The sequence below is a fragment of the Danio rerio genome, chromosome 14, assembly GCF_049306965.1.
Source record: "Danio rerio strain Tuebingen ecotype United States chromosome 14, GRCz12tu, whole genome shotgun sequence".
Classification (NCBI taxonomy): Eukaryota; Metazoa; Chordata; class Actinopteri; order Cypriniformes; family Danionidae; genus Danio; species Danio rerio.
The window spans coordinates 43,501,214-43,521,530 of NC_133189.1; the positions used below are offsets into that span (position 1 = coordinate 43,501,214).

Genomic DNA, 20,317 nt, shown 5'->3' on the forward strand with positions numbered 1-20,317 from the left:
TTCGTGGCATAGATTCAACAAGGTACTGGAAATATTCCTCAGAGATGTTTGTCCATATTGAAATCTTTGTCAGCTGCACATCCATTATACAAATCTCTCTTTCCACCACATCCCAAAGGTGCCCTATTGGATTGAGCTCTGGTGACTGTGGAGGCCATTTGAGTACAGTGAACTCATTGTCATGTTCAAGAACCCAGTCTGAGATGATTGGTGCTTTATGACATGGCGTTTTATCCTGCTGGAAGTAGCCATCAGAAGATGGAGACACTCATGCTCATAAAGGGATAGGCATGGTCAGCAACAATACTCACACACCATGCTCAATTGGTACTAATAAACCCAAAGTGTGCCAAGAAAATCTACCCCAGACCATTACACCACCACCAGCAGCCTGAACCACTGATACAAGGCAGGATGGATCCATGCTTTCATGTTGTTGAGGCCAAATTCTGACCATCCGAATGTGGCAACAGAAATCGAGCCTCATCAGAGCAGGTGACATTTCTCAAATCTTCTATTGTTCAGTTTTGGTGAACCTGTGTGAATTGTAGCCTCAGTTTCCTGTTCTTAGCTGAAAGGAGTGGCTGCTGCTGTAGCCCATCCGCGTCAAGGTTTGACGTGTTGTGCGTTTAGAGATGCTCTTCTGTATACCTCGGTTGTAACAAGTGGTTATTTGAGTTACTGTTGTTACCTTTGTTGTTACCTTTCTATCAGCTCGAACCAGTCTGGCCATTCTCCTCTGATCTCTGGCATCAACAAGACATTTGTGCCCACAGAACTGTGCTCACTGGATATTTTCTTCTTTTTCAGACCATTCTCTGTAAACCCTAGAGATGGTTGTATGTGAAAATACCAGTAGATCAGCAGGTTCTGAAATACTCAGACCAGCCCATCTGGCACAAACAACTATGCCATGTTCAAAGTTACTTAAATCCCCTGTCTTCCCCATTCTGATGCTCGGTTTGAACTACAGCAGATCGTCTTGACCATGTCTACATGTCTAAATGCATTGAGTTGCTGCCATGTGATTGGCTGATTCAAAATGTGTGATAACAAGCAGTTGGACAGGTGTACCTAATAAAGTGGCTGGTGAGTGTATTTTATTTAGATTACAACATCGATTCTGTAATAGGGACCATATGAATTGAAAAAGGTCACATTAACTGTTCACCGGAAGAGTATCAAATCTAGCTGTGCATATACCCTATTTTGGTTTTTGGAAGAGGATGGAAGGGGATGGGGGACACACAAAATGCGGGATATTTTTTCAATTCAAATCTCATTTCCTGTATTAACATACATTTATGGAACATGGTGATAAAAAACCCAGGAAACAATTAGGCAGATTAAACAAGTTTAATTCAAAATTACATGTAAATAAATTATGAACTATTTTGTAATATCAATTACTAATATAATATATAAGATATGCAAAGCATATCTCAGCAGCAAACTTAATATGTAGGCAAATGATATGAAAATATTGATCATTATTAAATGTCTTTCATGCATAAACCCCCTTTATGATCATTTTCTGTGCAGCACAAACCATTAGACTAACATCAACAGGTGTATTCTGTAAAATATAATAATATGAAGGGTTCAGATGCAAAAACCTCTAAATGCCGTCTGAAATTTTGTTTTAGAGTGAGCGTTTTGATCAGGCTCCTGTGTGTGGGTTTAGTAGTATCACTTTTATGGCAAATAGTAATTCCTTTTTATGGTCTTTAAAGTGAAATATCTCAACATAAACAAAGGAGGCTGACAAAAATGCTCATTTTTGATGGACATTTCAGACGGCACTTATAGGTTTTTGCATCTAAACTCTTCATATGTTAATAATAATATTAAAACAAACTATATGATTGTCTAAGCCTAATACAGGGGGGATTTTGAAGTCTCCAGAAGAAATTACTCTCCTGGTTGTCCCACATTTAAATAATCATTACAATGTAAAAGTTACAGACACATTAATAAACCAATCATGTTATTGTGCCACCACGGCTCCATACTTACTTCTGTTTTTAGTAAATTTTCTGCCTGACTGCGGTTGATGTTCTTGCAGTACCAACTGTGAGATTGAGAGAAAATTCATGATTAAAAAAGTTTGAAAGGTTCAAAATGTTGCTGAATGGACAGTTGAAGTCATAATTATTAGCCCTCCTATCAATTTTTGTTTTCTTTAGGCTAAATTGGCCGTAGTGTATGAGTGTGAATGAGTGTGTATGGATGTTTCCCAGCAATGGGTTGAAGCTAGAAGGGCATCCGCTGCTTAAAACAGTCTATGCTTAAAACATATGCTGGATAATTTGGCGGTTCATTCTGCTGTGGTGACCCCAGATTAATAAAGGGACTAAGTCGAAAAGAAAATGAATGAATGAATATTTCCCAAACGATGTTCAACCGAGCAAGGAAATTTTCACAGTAATTCCTATAATATTTTTTCTTCTGGAGAAAGTCTTATTTGTTTTATTTCGGCTGGAAAAAAAAAGCAAATTTTAATTTGGAAAAAAACAATTTGAGGTCAATATTATTAGCTCTTTTAAGCATTATTGTTATTTTTTGATTGTCTACAGCAGTGGTTGCCACAATGGGGGGTGGGGGTGGTTGGGTTACCATGTTTTTACCATAACCTACAAAAGAAAAAAATGTCGGTAATCGTTACATTTTAAAAAACAACATGAAAATAAAAAGCCATCAATTTTGAGTATTTCAATTTTTCTATGCGACTCCAGGGGTTATAACGTTACATTAAAGACACAGCAGTAGCATCTGATGCAGCGGATTAATTTTATGGTACCATGTTAAACTTTCTGACTCCTTTACGGCACTCATGAACAATAAAAACAAATACAGACCACAGCTGAACATGGAGGATGATCTCCAAATGGTGTTCTCCAAAACTAAACGAAAAATAGACTTGGGCCTATTGTGTGCACCGTTGTGTGCAAGGTTTATATACTTATAACCACCTCAGAGAATATAGGGGGTCATGAGTCACTGGCATCGCTATTTTTGGAGTCACGGGCTGAAAAGTTTGGGAACCCCTGTACTAGAGAACAAACCACTGTTATAGAATGACTTGCTCAATTATCCTAACTTGTCTATTTAATCTAACTAACCAAGCCTTTAAACTGTACTTTAAGCTGAATACTACCTCGAAATATATCTAGTAAAATATTACGTTCTATCATCATGGCAAAGACAAAAGTTCAGTTATTAGAAATGAGTTATTAAAATTGTTATGAGTAGAAATGTGTTGAAAAAATCTGACTGACTTCGACTGTGTACTTACTCATATTTCTCCAATCCATTTAAAGCCTGAACGATGTAGTTACTCGGTATGTAGCCTTCCTTTCTGTAAAGGAGATCAATAACACTTTTCATATCAACAAAAACCCAGTCCTGATTGCACAGCAAGTTCCACCAGACTACCTTACATCAATAGCCTGTAAAAGTTTCCCCAGATATGCAAATAATTCGACAAGAGTCCACATTTTTATCAAATACAGCCTTTCATTAGCATTATTACACAATTATTGATGTCTACAACTCATAGATTTTGCCAAACTAGTGATATTTTTTAAAATTATGCAGTCTCTTACCCGTATTTATCTTTAGCTTTAAACCAATTGGGATCAGAGATTTCCAAAAGTGTGTACTCCTCATCCTTTCTCAGCTCTAAGTCATTGGTAGTCATTGGTGCGTATTCGTATTCAGCTATAACGGTCATGCCTATGCTGAAGGCAGGAGGCATGGGCGGCTCGGGGGGCAAAGGCCGGGCTGGCTTTTCCTAAATCAGGAAAGTAACACAGATCAGTTCCCAAAGGTAAATATGATGGTGTGTATTGTCTCTGGCTAGATGGATTAGTAACTGACCTCCTCAGGTGTTGGTGGAAGAGGCTTCCTGGAATCGCGGTTCTTAGATCCTCTTTTGAAAACCCCTGGTGGAATGATAATACATGTACTAATGCTGTTTAATTCATTAAACTATTCACTATTACATTATACTCATGCAATGCTGCCTTATTGCATTAAATGGAAATTGATATTGAACATTTAATTAGGGAATACATGTCTAAATGGATCTTATTGCCAATGATGAAATAATTTCAACACATTTATAACAATTTAAATGGGTTTTTATCCACTTACTGCCACCTCTTGCTCTGGTCGGTGATATCACCAACCAATTAGGCTAATAAAAGAAACTTTCTTGATGGAAAGTTGACTAAGGGAGAGAAGTTATTTCTGAGGCAAGTGCATGTTAAGATGCAATAACGTTAATTGTGATGCTGTGCTCAAAAATTACTTTAGTAAGTTATAGCAAATACTATAATGTTTTTGAACCACACAATAGTGAAGTACTCAAATTAGGTTTCTTGTAGTAAATGCTAAAGTATACTATGGTAATTACTTTTAGCTCATGAAAGTTACTAATGATACTACATTATGTTGTGTTATTCATTAATGAGGAGTTGTAAATATATATATATATACAATATAATGCTTCCCACTATAAAATATCTCTGGCCCATCTCAACACAATCAGCTTTTGCTTGGGCCACATGCCGCAGTAAATTATGGTAAATGACTGGACCAAGTCTGGCAGACAAGAGCCAAACATGGACCATATCTGGGCCAAGTTAATAACCAATAACTGAGCCTGAACTGGGCCAGATATGTTGGTGTTTACGACTGGAATGAAATTAATCATTGATCGCATTAATAAATCATTACGCTTTAGGCATGCTTTTTCTCAAAGCGACCTTATTGGTAGAATTAGTTTTTTAAAATTTGAAAATAATAAAAAAGATTTTTTAAATGTGGGTCAAGATAGGCCAAACTTACATCAATTATTAACATCTGGGCCAAATACTACATTTTACATCGGGCCCAAATATTGTGTGCAGCCTTAAAGAAGCTGCCACCTCAGACAAACCAGGGCCATGTTTGGCCCACATGCTGTATACCAGTGCCGGATGAATCCCTGCTTTGCCAGATAAATGGCAAATCTGGGCCAGAATTTTTTGCTACCTGGGTTATTCCTAAATATTTCCCTTTACAATAAATTACTATAGTATTTTACACGTGATTTTTATTTTTGCTGTTCATTCATTCATTTTCTTTTGGGCTTAGTCCCTTTATTAATCTGGGGTCATCACAGACGCTAACATATCCAGGATATGTTTTTACACAGTGGATGGCCTTCCAACTGCAACCCATCTCTGGGAAACAACCATACACACTCATACACTACAAACAATTTAGCCTACCCAATTCACCTGTACCACATGTTTTTAAACTGTTGGACTGGTTTTGTGGTGTAAACTGGAGTACCTGAAGAAAACCCACGCGAACACGGAGAGAACATGCAAACTCCACACAGAAATGCCAACTGAACCAGCCGAGGCTTGAACCAGCGACCTTCTTGCTGTGAGGCGACAGCACTACCTACTGCGCCACCATGTCACCAAAATGCTTTTGCTGTTAAAAATTTTAAACTAAAATTTGTTTCTGAACACAGTACATCATATTATTTGTAGTAGCTAAATAACTGAACTGAACAATTCTGCCTCAAACAGTGTAGGAGCCATTTGTTTATTTTATTTAAGGGTTTGTGTTGTTAATCTTGATTTCTTTTATGTTGGAAATTTGCACCCCCTGCAGGCCAGAGGAAGCTTAAAAGGCCTGGGTGTGGCCTACTGGAGAAGGGCCTGCTTGGAGCACATGGTCTTTAGACCTTCAGTGTTTGATGGCCAAAATTGTTTGATTTTGTTTATTTCATATCAGTTTTTTTGTTAAACTACCTCTGCAATAAACAACAACAAATGAAAACTTGATGTTCTATGTATATTTGCAAAGGAAGCGTCTAAACCCCTCAGCAGACCCAAGATATGACTAATTTGAATCTTTGATCAAGGATAGTCAAAACAAACAGAAATATGTTTGACTGACAGTTTACTTGATCACTAAGATATGATTGACTTGGATTTAAGATTCTTTGATTTAAAAATGAAAATTGCAGAAATAGCTTAGATGTAGCTAAGTTACTTTTGCCAAGTAGCTTTTAGCTTAGCTTGCTACATTTCCCAGAAGATAGCTTTTAGTGTAGTCAAGCTACATTTTACTTAGAGTAGCTAATAGCTTAGCTCACTACATTTTTCAAGTAGCTTGCCCAACACTGCGGACTCATTCTATTTGAACGCACCATAATGTGATTTTCAATCTAAACTGCTCAGTTTTGCACTGTAGATTGAGTAATGCTATATGTGTTGAACATTAGCAAAGTGTTAGTAGCATTAGCATTATTTTTTGCCTTCACAAATATGTATTCCTTTCACTGGCAGATAAAGGTGAGAAACCCATTTTACAAACAAAAAAATCCTCATATATCTGTCCACTTTATTTTTACAGACCTCCATTTTTGGTCTCCAGCACCCTGCATCCCATAGCCTGCTTGACCTCCTGAAGGCAACACTTCCACACGCCGTCTTCCCAAAAACAAGGGTGGTACTTCTGCATCAGGTCCTTGTTGAACCGCACCACTTCAAGACGAGGCACATTGGAAGTCATTTACATTAAATCAACACCAAGTTTTGCATAGGACTTGAATGCCGTGTTCATCATCACTTTCACCTTATCTTTCATAATATAGCCCACATAAAGGTGGCTAGCCGATTTGAATGTACTCTGTGATAAAAAACAAAAGCATACTAACCATTTTTAAGTTCATGTATCCAGTGCTTTCGGATTTGATCTGACTTCGCAAATACATAAAGAGGGCCTTCATCATAGACAATCTGTCAAAGAGATAAAACATGCATGACTATACAAAGTTATATATGACTATAGATACGGGGTGCCCATACTTTTTTGCCCATACGCAACACTTTAATTAAGGTCACATATCACAGTATTAACAAACCAGTTACTAACATTCCTAGCTTTATAAACGACTAATTAGCTGTTTATTATTAATTAGTAAGGTAGAAGTTAGATTTAGATTTTGGGTAGGATTTGAGATGCAGAAAAAGATCATACTTTATAACTACTAATGAACAGTTCATAACTTAATGATAGGCAGGTAACAAGCCAGTAGTTAATAGCATGACTTGTGACCTAAACTAAAGTGTTACCACTTTTACTTATGAAGGGCCAAAAACCAAACTTGATTGAGGCTAGTGGGCTGAAGGTAAATATAGTTGCCATGGGTAATTTCCTAATTTACCTAATAATATTGAAAAATGACTTGTAAACATTGCTTTATATTAACTTACAGTATAATTTATTACATTTTATGACAAACTTATTACAGTAAAAACAAAAACAATCTCATTTATAACAGAATTACACTGTTTTTGCCTTGATTTGCTTGCCAGTGTCTTCTGCATAGTCCTTTATCTGTTAAGGAACAGTTTTTACATTTTATAGACCAAATTTATATATATAAAGACCAATATTTACATTTATTGAAACATTTAATTTTAGTTATCTTTTTTGTAGCTCACCAATAAGTTTACGTCAGATGAGATGGTGAGCCAAATGAAAGGTTATGATGAGCCAACTTTGGCCCTACATTGTGCATCTTCGCTATCGACTAATCAACTGTTGCATTTCAACATAGTCTACCAAATGTTACAACCAAATGTTTCCTCTTTCTTAACAACCTTGATATTTATAGTTTCTTTTTAATGCTTTTATTGCTTAATATCATATGAAGGTATAAAAATATGTGTAGGTCAAAGTGTTGCTATTTGAGAAGTTCAAAACCACAAGAATGACACATGAGTTTCCTGTCTCCCCTTTCTTATTGCCATCAGATGATGGAAATCATACTTTTTGGTGCTTTTTTGTGCTGAACATACTCTGCTTTTGCATCTCAGACTCATCACCTGTTAATTCACGTAGTTCCTCTGATTTGGGATTTTGAAGAAAAAAGGTTTCACATCTGCTAGCTGAAACTGTGTGTACGATTTCTTCGTTATAGCCCAATGAAGTATACTTTTAATACTAACATGAAGGATCTATTACTAGAAACCTAGATCAGATTCCTCATTTAAAAACTTTTAGGACATGATGACTAATATTTATGTGGAAAGTGGAAGTGATGTGACTGCACTACATGCACATATAATGCACTATAAAAATATTGCAAGATTGAGGAGAACTGTGTGTGTGTGTGTGTGTGTGTGGTGTTGAGCTTCTTTTATTTTTGGCGGACACCCACCTGAAATGGGTAGTGCCGGTCAGGAGGTGCACTGTCTTCTGGTAAAACAACCTCCACACATCTGATCTTTTCAATGTCCACATAACCTTTCAGGCTTTTCCTTTTCTAAACAGACAATAGGAGGATTGTGTTGTCAAATATTGTGCCACAGAATATTGAAAGCAGTGGTTTAAAATATTGACATCTTTAAATCGTAGCATCTGACAAACATCGCAAGTAATCAAACAGACTTGTGAAAAAATGAAAACCCTTTATTCTGAATGGTAAATTCAATAGCTGATCTGAATGACAGTTTGATAGAACCAGAGCTTAAAGACAGGGTAGATGATGATTTGTTTTAAAAATATTCTTGCTATGCTGCTTGAGAGCAGTACGATGGCTCAGTGTTTAGCACCGCCACCTCACAGTAAGAAGGTCGCTGGTTCGAGCCTCCGCTGGGAAAGTTGGCATTTCTGTGTGGAGTTTGCATGTTCTCCCCATGTTGGTGTGGGTTTCCTCCGGGTGCTCTGGTTTACCCCACAAGTCCAAAGACATGCGGTATAGGTGAATTGAATAAAATAAATTGCCCATAGGGTATGAGTGTGTGCATGAATGTGAGTCTATATGATGGTTTCCCAGTACTAAGTTGCGGCTGGAAGGGCATCTGCTGCGTAAAACATATGCTAGAATAGTTGGCGGTTCATTTCACTGTGGCAGCCTCTGATAAACAAAAGACTAAGCTGAAGGAATATGAATGGATAACTACTTAATAATCAAAAAATCTTTTGTAAACATGTAATGTCAAATACATACATACCGCTTTTTCAGCATCATAGTCATAGTAGGAGATCTTATCATGTGTGAGTACAAACAGCCGTTCTTTAAAGTTTAAAGGCGAGGTCTTTTTCTTCTGCTGGGACCGCTTTATGAAAACCTCCTCCAGAACTCTGTCTGCCATGTCTATTTAAATCTGGAAATACAGTAACAGCAACTTACTGTTATGTTAGCTTTTAAACATGCTTGTTGAATAGTGGTTTTGTTATTAAATGTGTATTTCCTCTTCATGTTTAGAAGGGGAATTGTTCAGAAATAGGTTTAACACATTTTTATCATAGAGTTTACATCGTCTTGGAAGTTTGTATTTACAAGTTGGTGAGTTGTAGTTATGATGTCAAGTCTGGTGTGTTCAAGTCATATCTGTTGGACCAAGATGTTTTTTTTAAAGAGCCCCTATTATGGGTTTGTGAAAATGACCTTCCATGCTGTGCGTAATAAAGCCTTAAGTCAATGAAAACATCCGGCTGAGGGTTAAAGCTTAAAAAATGCCCCATGTTTAAAAATAAAAGTTTTTTAATAAGAAATTTATCCTTTTAAATGATTTGTTGTTCATTTGGATCTTTTGCTTGTTCCTATCGACGTTGACACGAAACAAAACTAAATATGAAGTGCCGAAACTGGTAAAACGTGAACGTGCCTTTCTTTTCAAACACTAACGGAGTATGGGTGTGTGTGGGATTGAGTGAATTAAGATGAGTGAACATTAATGAATAAACGTTCTGGTGATTAATGCAGTAATCTACCCTGCAATGGGGGATTCATCTGTCCTTTGTTAAAGGAAGGATTAGAAAAGACTATTGATGTATGGGACTTTGTCAGAGTTTGACAGAAACTTTATGAGTACACAGGTCATGGATCAGTTTCTTCCTCCATTTCACAAGTGCAAGTAAGTGTGATTAAAATATGAGCAATGATGAGCAATATGCTGCTGTTTAGCTGCATTGTTTTCATGCACTCCTGCATTGGGCTCAGACATACTGTCTGACTACTTCAACAATGCTGATAAGCACGAACGAATCATATGGGAGTAGTTGGGATAATCAGGTAAAAGAAATGCATATTTTAAGACAATGAAAGGGTTTTTTTGAACTTGCATGCATATCAACCTGTTGTTGGAGACCCCCAAAACCAAAATATGACCTTTATTAAAGCAAAATATGGGCTCTTTAAAACCATTAACCTACAAAGCAGTTAATAATCAATATGCAGAAGGGATTTTTAAGTGATTTAGGACTAAATTGTCATTTATTCTATCATAACTGCACAAAAATATCATATTTGTAGGCTCAGCATAGATTTATTGTAAATCTCAAAAATAATAATTCAGTTTTATTTCATTTATTGTATTGGACATGATTTTTTGACATGACCTAAACTCAGAAACTTTGGCCTTAAAGAAAACCTGTCGATGTTCAAGTACTCAAATTGACAATTTTACAGTAATGCAAATGGAATGAAACACTTTAAGCAGGATCAAAGTATTCCTGCACATAAAGCTTAAACAAAAATGAATTGTATTTAATTTATACAGTGCAGATTATGTAATGTTAGATTTTTATTTGATTATTAAATTTATTTAAGACCCCCCCCCCCCCCCCCCAAACAAAACAAAGTTTTCATTAGCATATTTGTTCTTTTGCTTATTTCTTTGCTTGTAATTTGTTTATAATATTTTATGAAATAGCACACCTCCACAAAACCACCGTAATTATTCTAAAATAAAACATATTTAGTAAATCTTAAATGTGCAAATCTGGCAAAATTGTATTTGTATTACAAAATATGTTGCAGAAAAAATAATTATGGCAAAGTTTTTTTGCAACCTACATAAATCCAGTCATACTCTGGCACTACAAATATCTAAAGGCATAATTCACCCAAATATCCAAATGTCCTCATCATTTACTCTCACCCAAGTAGTTCTAAACGGTTCTAAGGCAGCCATTAGCATTTAAAGAAACAGAAAATACTAGACATTCATGGCTGTTTTCCCCCAAAAGCCATTGGGAAAAACTTGTTTTGTGTTCAACAGACGAAACTCAAGTCAAGTCAAAGGTGTGTAAATAATGACAGAATTTTCATTTTGGGGTGAACTATGCCTTTAAATTCAGGAATGTAGGAATGTAAAGTGAGAACGGCAGTTTGTAAATAGCCATGATTAATTGTTAACTCTGGGTAAATAGTGAGCAGTGTGAGATATATATTTTAGGGATTAGTTCAGAGGCTTAACTACACTAAAATATCCATAAATGAGCAGTTTTCTGTATTTTGTGATTCATATTTTGTATTTCCCCCCATTTATGTATACGTTTAAATTGCATTAGGGTCCCTTGATCTTCTTCCAACAACTTTTAACTTTGAAAATTTTGAAAAAGGGACTTTTATTAACATTTTTAGTAGTTTAAAATGATATATTATCTGGGTTGGGGTTGGTTGTATATTATGCTACAAAAACCTTGTAATAAGCTGCCAGTACATTTTCTGTTACTTTACAGACTTATTTCTCCATAATAAAAGTCACTTTGTTTAACTGCAGACTTGAATTTTTTAAAATCAAAAGTGGACAGACCAGAGATCAAGGTTCCATAATGCAATTCACCACCATAAATAAACAGGAAACACTTGTAACCAGAAACACTTTACAATAAAGTTGTATTAGCTAATGCATTTACCAGCATGAACAATGAACGTTCACAGCATCTGATTATCCAGCCTGATCTCACAAGAAAACGTAAGTATTTTACGTTTTGCTTGTTTAGTGGCTAATTCGTACAAATTCGTACGAGTTCAGTCATACGAAATGGTACGATTTTAAAAAGGAGGCGTGGCACTTGACCCCACCCCTAGACCCAACCAGCATTGGGGGATAAGCAAATCGTACTAAATTGTACGAATTAGATTGTACAAATTCATACGAATTAGCCACTAAAGGAAAAAGTTACGAATTGCCGTGAGATTGTGTTGGATTATCTGTGTTAGTTGAGTTAATTTTCATTGTTAGTTCATGTTAACTTACAATGCATTAACCATAACCAATGATAACAAGCATGAATTTGGATTTTAATAACTCATTAGGAAATGTTTTCTCGTTATTAGTTTATAGTACATTAAAGGGCACCTATGACCAACATCATCTTTTGTAAGCTGTTTGGACAGAACTGTGTGTGGGTATAGTGTGTCCACAGGCATATTGGAGTGATATAAAGCAAATAAGGCTTTTTTTATTTTTATTTACTGACATTAAAATAGGATCCAAATCCCAGTGATTTTGAGGTTTCCCCCCCCCACCGAATTGAGGTGCCATGTATACACGACACGTCAGAACAAAGAATCTCGGAATAAAACCAGCCTGATCTCACGAGAAAACGCAAGCCTTTATTATTATTAGTTCATGTTAGTAAATGAACTTAGTGAATAGTAGTTAGTATATTAACTAACATTAACTTATGAAGTCTGAGCAAGTAACCTGGTCATAAGAGTAAATTAAACGTGCATTTGACACGTCAACTAAAAAAAGGCTGTGTGGTTTGACTTCTGTGCTAGTTGTACTTCACACTATACTGATAATAGTAAATAGACCTTTCTGTGAAAATTTCGCTAATGTAAACTAAGGAACAGACACCCTTCACATAGTCTAACCTCTCTTCTTTTAAGAGTGAAATTCTGAAAAATTAGTATGTGATTACAGTATTATGCAATTCTCCCACAGGCCTGCACAAGCAATTGGGCTGGTTTAAAGATGGACGCAGGCAGATTGGAAATGGTTTGCATGATCCCTCCTGTCAGAGTCAATGAGATCCTTTGTTGCCAATGTTTCCTCCTGTAGATCATCCGTTTCCTTTGAACACTTCTTCCTGCTCTGCTCTTAGCTGTGAACCCACAATCACACTTTTGTGAGAACTTTTCACTGCGTATCAGCATCTCGCCACGTTCTCATCACTATCTACAAACCAGAAGTCAACGTTCACATCCTTCCCTCCTAAACGTCTGTGCTTTAGTTTAATGCGACAGCTAGAGGTCTCAGAAATGATAGTCTCAGTACAGATATTTTACGTTCTGTAAATGACTTTCTTTCCACATTCAAAATGCAAATACAATAAAAAACTATTATTTTTTCATAAAATAGCAAAAAAGCATGCTTTCAGACACATAAAATTTCGTTTTAAGACAACACAAGACCCCTATTCGATCTGCAGATATTGAAGAGAATTGATATTTGAATTGAATTTGGTGGAAATTCTCTTTCTTTTGTTTTTTATTTGTTCATTGTTTTTACTTTCTTTTGTTTGTTCGTTCTTTATTTCTTTTGTTCATTTGTTCTTTCTTTCTTCCTTTTTCTTTCTTTCGTTCATTATTTATTTTATTTGTTTGTTTCTTCTTTTTTCTTTTGTTCATTCTTTATTTCTTTCGCTTATTCTTTCTTCATTTCTTTTGTCTTTTGTTCGTTCGTTCATTCTTTCTTTTGTTTGTTTGTTCGTTCTTTCTTTCTTTTGTTCATTCATTCGTTCTTACTTTCTTTCGTCTTTTCTGTTGTTTGTTTTTTGTTCGTTCATTTGTTTTTAATTTCTTTCGCTCGTTCTTTATTTTTTCTTATGTTCGCTCATTCGTTCGCTTGTTTGTTCATTCTTTCTTCTTTCTTTTTTTGCTTTTTTAATTTTTTTCTTTTGTTTTTTTCTTTCTTTCTTGTTCCTTTTTTCATTAGTTTTCACTTGTTTCTTTCTATCTGTCTTTCGTTCTCTCATTTTGTCTTTCTTTCGTCCATTCTTTTGTTAGTTTTTTGTTTGTTAATTTGTTTTTACGTTCTTTCATTCGTTTTCATTCACTTACTTCATTACTTTTGTTCTTTATTTCTTTTGTTCTTTCTTTCTGTTTTCTTTCATTCGTTCTTTCATTTTTCTTTCATTCGTTCTTTCATTCATTCGTTCATTCTGACTTTTGTTTTTTCTTCATTCTTTTTTTTAAAAATAGCTCTAAAAAACAATAACTTTATTTAAATTTTTTTTTGGAAAAATTGTTGTCAGATCTTGAAAAAAAGGAGAAAATATTTGTATATTATAATATATATGTTATATATATATATATAAATTATATAAAATAAATAGATATAAAATGTATGTAAAAAATTATGTAGAAAGTACAAAACAAATGCTTACTTAGGCTGCACAATATTTTTCTGTAATAATGTAATGTAATGTGTATTTACATAGTGCATTTATCGTGTGTGGCCATACACCCAAAGTGCTCACAAGCATGAGGGGGTCTCTTAACACTACCGCCAGTGTGCAGCATGCACTTGGACAATGACATCAGTGCGCTTACCACACACCAGCTATTGGTGAAGTGGATAGACAGTGATACAGCCAATTCGGTGAATAAAGATGATTGAAAAACCATGATGGGTAATGGCCAATGTAGGGAATTTGAACAGGACACCGGGGTTACACCCTACTCTTTACGAGAAGTGCCATGGGATTTTTGAATGACCACAGAGAGTCAGGCCTCAGTTTAACGTGTCATCCGAAACACGGCGCTCACTGACAATATAGTTTACCCTTCACTATACTGGAGCATTAGTACTCACACAGGTTGGACTGCAGGTTGAGCGCCCCCTGCTGACCTCACTAACATCACTTCCAACAGCAACCTAGTTTTTCCATGTGGTCTCCCGTGCAGGTACTGACCAGGCTCTGCCCTGCTTAGCTTCAGTGAATAACCATTCTTGGGTTGCAAGGTTGTGCAATTAAATATTGCATTATGAATACAGTTTCACAAGATGGTTTGAATAGCTCTATTTGACAGTTTTCTGTGAAGTCTAAAAGTATTGAGATAGAATTTAATAAATCACAATGCAAAAACAGCTTTCTCTTACTTCGTCTTGTTTCTAGTCAAAATATCTCAAATTCTTAGATCAAGTAAAAATATTTATTTGTTTTCACCTTCAGAAGAAATGTCAAAATTAAGAATTTTCCTCAAAACAAGCTAAATTATCTGCCAATGAGGTATGTAAAATAATCATACTTTTGCTTTGAAATGTAAACAAGACAAACATTCTTAGCAAAACATTTTCCTGTATGAGTAATTCAATACAATTAATCTGTTACACCTCCAAACATCATCATTTTTGTGCCTGAATGTTTTAAACTCTCGTGATATGCTCAGTCACAAGCCTTAAAAAACATACAAATGATCAGCTTTCACTCTATTATGGTTAAACTAAAGCAGTGACTCTCCAAATCGCATATGTTCTGTAGTTCCTGGTCAACTATGATTCAGACTCAACATTGCAGATGTGTACATTGCGATATCGATGCTAAAATGATAGATCATGCAGCCCTAATCCTTACAATAGTTTTTTGGTCAAGAATTGTAACATTACATAAATAAGAAGGAATATATTATGGGGAAAAAAAGCATCTGTTCAAAAATGCAATGACCTACGTTTGTGGACACAGATTTAGGTGTACACCGCAGTCTCTAACTATTATGAATAACCACAAATTGACATTATACAATCCTTTAATACCAAATTACTTCTTGCATTTTGACAATATTTTACCCGAGGATCCACACATACCTCATGCCTCCTTTGATATTATGTAGCTCAAATTGTAATTCAATGGCTTCAACTTTTAACAACTAAATAATGTAAATTAATATATATTATTAACGTTTTCTTGAATATAGCCAACGCTGCTGATATGGTGGTAAAACATAAATAAATACAATTTTGTGAGCATTAACAAACGTACTCCTCTTTGACGTGCAAGCAGAAAGCATTTAATCTTATCTAGTCATGTGACATTGAAATATTTTAATCAAAACATATGGATTATATAGTCCTAAACCAACGACAACCCCTTTAGAGTTTCCAGAAACAATAAAAATTCACAAACTCAATAGTGACAGCTGGAATTAAACAATTTATTTCATATATTCTGATTAAAATATACACAAGTGCCTTTCAGTCAGAGTTACCTGTGTCTCAGTGTCCTTTTAAAGTGCTGTTCCTCATTACTCGCAGTGCCTCCGCAGTAAGCTCCTCTCACAAAGTACTTTAATGCTGAGTCGTCTGTGGTAGAGAAACTGAACTGCCTATTTTAAACACCATGTGAGCATTTCCTGGTTTCTTTATTGCCACCAACACCGCTTTTTAACACCTTCAAATTTGTCATCAAAATGTTTTGTAGTCTGTTTGGCACACATGTACACATCCGCCACTTTATATTTTATCTGACGCTAGACGTTAACAGTTGGCTTCAAAAAAGACAGCATACTAGTATTAAACACACTTTAGAGTTGGATGATATGCTGTGGGTTTAAACAATGGTTTTGACATGTCAGGGTCGGAGTGCTCATGTTTAGCGACCTTGTTTACAATGTGAACAGCAGCTTTTATAAAGGGCAATGACTTATGAGACTTGACACAAGGAAGTTGCATCAATGTTGCTCTGTGATACAGAGGAAGGGGAAACACAGTTTGTATCAGCATCAGTAAGCAGTTCGAGTCAGATAATTACTGTTAAGCTTGTCTCTGTTTCACATCAGTGTTTTTTTTGTTTGTCTTTTTCTAAGCAGATGTTGCACAAAAGTTCCCAGTAACTATTTTGTTGATTTCACCTGTAGTTCTCAAGAACTCTCTGTAGTGGCAGAGCAAATAGAGGTACAATGTTATAAAAAAAAGCATGTTTTTGATATACTCCTTCAGGGTAGATGTTTAAATACTCGCTCATTTGACTCTCTTTTTATTGAAAGTAGTGTTAAACTGATATAATTTAAATGCTGTCATCATCTACTCGGGCTCCGCTTGGATACTTGTACTAATATGTACAACCCAGGCTCATTATTGATATGTACCCCTGAATACATTTCTGGAGAGCGCCAAGTACGTCCCAGGAGGTATGTTTTTTGCAGTTTTTGTTTTTGTGAATCCACTAGTGGCCGCTGTGTACACTTTTTCCGTGCCATTCGTGTTTGCTCTTCTCCTGTTAATCCACCAGAGGCTGCTGTCAACTGACTGACTGGCCAACCAATCCCCTCACCCACTCCTTGCCTAAACCCAACCGATAGTGTTTTCAAAAACATAATTTGTGCTCTCCAGAAATGTATACGGGGGTATGTATTTACAATGAGCCTGTGTTGAATATGTAAATTAAAAGTTACTTCATTATGAATTAATGATGAGTTAAGGGCATGCGCTAATCATGAGCTGACTTTAACAACATGAGTCACGTGAGTTCATGCACTCAAAACAAGAGTTTTGCTGCTTGTTCAAACTACTTATTTAAAATAAGGGAAACACTGTAGGTGACAATTCAGTGTATCAGCATACCACTAACTAACAGTACTAGCTTAATAAACTACTGATTAGCTGTTCATTAACAGCTGGTAAGGTTGAAGGTGGGTTTAGGTTAGGATTAGGATTGCAGAATGAGATCATACTTTATAACTACTAATGAACAGTTCATACCTTATTAATAGGCAGGTAATAAGCCAGTAGTTAATAGCATGAATTGGGACCTAAACTAAAATGTTACAGAAATGAGTTGATACAACCCAATTCTAAATTTTTTTGGGGGTTGGTCAACTTAATTATTTTGTGTTTAGTCCACGTAAATTTGTAAAAAAACAATTAAGCTAACTTTATAGATTTGTATTGGGACAATAGGAACCCAGCGAACCCAGTATTTTTTTTACAGTGTGTGGATAATGGTTATATTATATTAAATACTTCTTAGTTCATGTTTGTGATTTTAACACTTCAGTTTTAGCTAATGACGTGTTAATGTATCTTTATGTGTTAATGTATCCTTAAGGTGGCCATTGTTCAAACATGAACTTATGTTGAAGTTAACGTTCTTGATTAGCGCATGCCTTAACTCATCATTAGTTCATAATGAAGTAACGTTTAGTTTACATATTAGTACATCATTATTCATGTACTGTTATTGTAAAGTGTTACCTCTACCTGCTACAAACCTTTATTTTGTTAAATTCAAGAAAAAATTGTGAAGAATATTTAAAAAAGAAAATAGCTGTGGCCGAAATCACGTACTTCCATAATATATAGTACGTTACAAACAGGATGCAAACTGGGTAGTATGTCCAATTTTTTAGAATTCGAAAAACAAAAAGCAGATGAAAAAAAAGTATGAAAAAGTATGCGCATTGGATGGATGCTATGCTATTCCATGATGCACTGCGAGAGAATTCATGAATGAGAGTGAAGCGACGCAACTGATATTTCGGAAAGGTCTGTATGTGTGAACAGACACTTTTTGAAAATACTGGTAAATTTTTTGCCGGCAATTTTCCAAAAAGAGAAGTTTACATTACCAGTAATTTGCCGGAATTCTGCACTGTGCGAATGCAGAAGGAAAATAGCCGGAAAGAGCACGTTCACGCTTAGAACAGGCTGACCTGAGACGTGTACTCCAGCCAATTAGAACATTCAGACGCATTCACATCCGTGCTGTTTATGAAAATAAAAGCCTTTGAATATTTTTCCAGTGACATTTAGCTGCTGTTAGTCAGATAATGTTTTTATGTTCCTTCTTAACGGCAACGATGTCAAAAATTATCCATAAAATGCTTATGATAACCCGCTGTTTGTTTACCTTCAAGCTCTGCTTTAGTTGCTTTACGCCACAGATGTGCACGTGAAGCAGCCGGTGAGCGCCAGCACACACACATGTACACATGTACATCTCAACATGTTCCTCTATACGTTTTCATTAAAGTTGTTTACAATACTTATCCATCCACAGAGTTTGTAATGTAGTCAAATGTTTACAAATACAAGCGCAGCCGTTTAAGAGGCCATTTCTGGTTAATGATGTCAGAATCAGGTATTTTTAACCCAGGCTCATTCTGAAAACGTAGTCCCGCGGACGTTTCTGGAGACTGCGAATTATGTAGCCGGAGGTACATTTGTCTGCGATGAATTTTTTAAGCAAACGCTACGGCGCGGTATGACGCCGCTACTTTCGGCACTTACCGGCTGAGTGCTTACCTCCGTGTGGAGGGCTTTCCTGCCGCAACCAGTTTGTCCAGTTAGCTCGTCGTGTACGTCGGCGGAGTTGAGACGCAGAGAGGAGCTGACCACCATGACGAAATCAGGTAAGACAAAAACAGAATCCAAAAAATAAAGTGATCAAGTGAATAACAGGGTGAGAATGTGGTAAAATCTGAAAACGCGGTAAAAATAAGATGAGGGCTTTTCTTCTACTGGATGGCTTTGGTAAATTGTTGGTTGGGTTTAGGGAAGTAAGCGGGCGGGCGGGTCAATCGGTAAAATTGGTTGGTTTCAGGAAAGGAGGAGGGTCGCCCAGTCAATCATTCATCCAGTCTGACAGTCGGTCGTTCAACAGCGGCCTCCGGTGGGTTGACGCGAGAACAGCACGGGCGCGAACGGCACTCGCGAGAGACATTTAAAATGCGAAAAAGCACGCACACCGGCCTCTCGCGGATTCGCAAAAACAAAAACTGCGTGTTTAATATGTATGTATTTCGCGGTCTCCAGAAACGTCAATGCGACTACGCTTTCAGAATGAGCCTGGGCTGGGAATTTTGGAATGGATGTGTGAACAGTCCTTTGCGGAAAAATTACAGAATGCCCTTGCCTGTGTGAACAGCTTTACTGAATTTACTGGTAAAGTCGTTTCGGTAATTTTCAGAATATTTACTGGTATGACTGTGTGAAAGGAGCTTTTAGAATGACCAAAAAAAAAATCTTTTAGATGTGGTTGGTCAGCTGATTTGTCCGTTATAGCTGTCTTATTCTGCTTATTTTTGTTAACACATAATCTGTTAAAAACACATAATTTTTTTTGTGAAATTTATTTGGTAAATCATTTCCAGATAGTTTATGCCCATTTGTTTATCCTACTCAGTTGTGTGCATGTTTTTTTTGCACATTTTTAAAATGTATTTGCATATTGTAATTTCCAATATGCATTTTTTATGCTGTTTTCCAAAATGAGCATAAAAGTAGGTGGATGAAGACATGGCTAATGTCTGTTGGTTTCAGCATTCTTCAGGATATCTTGTTTTGTGTTCAACAGAAGAAAGAAATGCATAAAAGTTGTGTATTTGCATTTTTGGGTGAACTCTCTCTTTAAGCAACAGGAACATTCTAGAGTATCCTGTGTCAGCAATGTTCCTAAATGATAAGTTTGTAAGTATCACTCATGTTAGGTGAAAGGAAACTGGCAAAAGCCACATTAAACCACAAGTTATCCACACATCAGTGGTTCTTTACCAATGCATCACAGT

At 36.0% G+C, this 20,317-nt stretch overlaps 1 protein-coding gene across 2 annotated transcripts in view; it reads right to left on the reverse strand.

Moving 5' to 3' along the window:
* btk (Bruton agammaglobulinemia tyrosine kinase) overlaps positions 1–20,317 on the reverse strand; it is a 38,191-nt gene that overhangs the window by 12,167 nt on the left and 5,707 nt on the right. Inside the window, exons 1-10 of one of the 2 annotated variants that reach the window (XM_068218779.2) lie at positions 19,041–19,140; positions 16,022–16,115; positions 9,027–9,179; positions 8,231–8,335; positions 6,722–6,803; positions 6,420–6,548; positions 3,880–3,944; positions 3,606–3,793; positions 3,296–3,358; positions 2,017–2,071 (exon numbers count right to left, since the gene is read on the reverse strand). In XM_068218779.2, coding sequence (XP_068074880.2) covers positions 2,017–2,071; positions 3,296–3,358; positions 3,606–3,793; positions 3,880–3,944; positions 6,420–6,548; positions 6,722–6,803; positions 8,231–8,335; positions 9,027–9,167 — 828 coding nt within the window. In that variant the 5' untranslated portion in view covers positions 9,168–9,179; positions 16,022–16,115; positions 19,041–19,140. Of the gene's footprint in view, positions 1–2,016; positions 2,072–3,295; positions 3,359–3,605; positions 3,794–3,879; positions 3,945–6,419; positions 6,549–6,721; positions 6,804–8,230; positions 8,336–9,026; positions 9,180–16,021; positions 16,116–19,040; positions 19,141–20,317 lie in introns of those variants that run through there. The other variant, XM_691995.10, reaches the window with a different exon arrangement.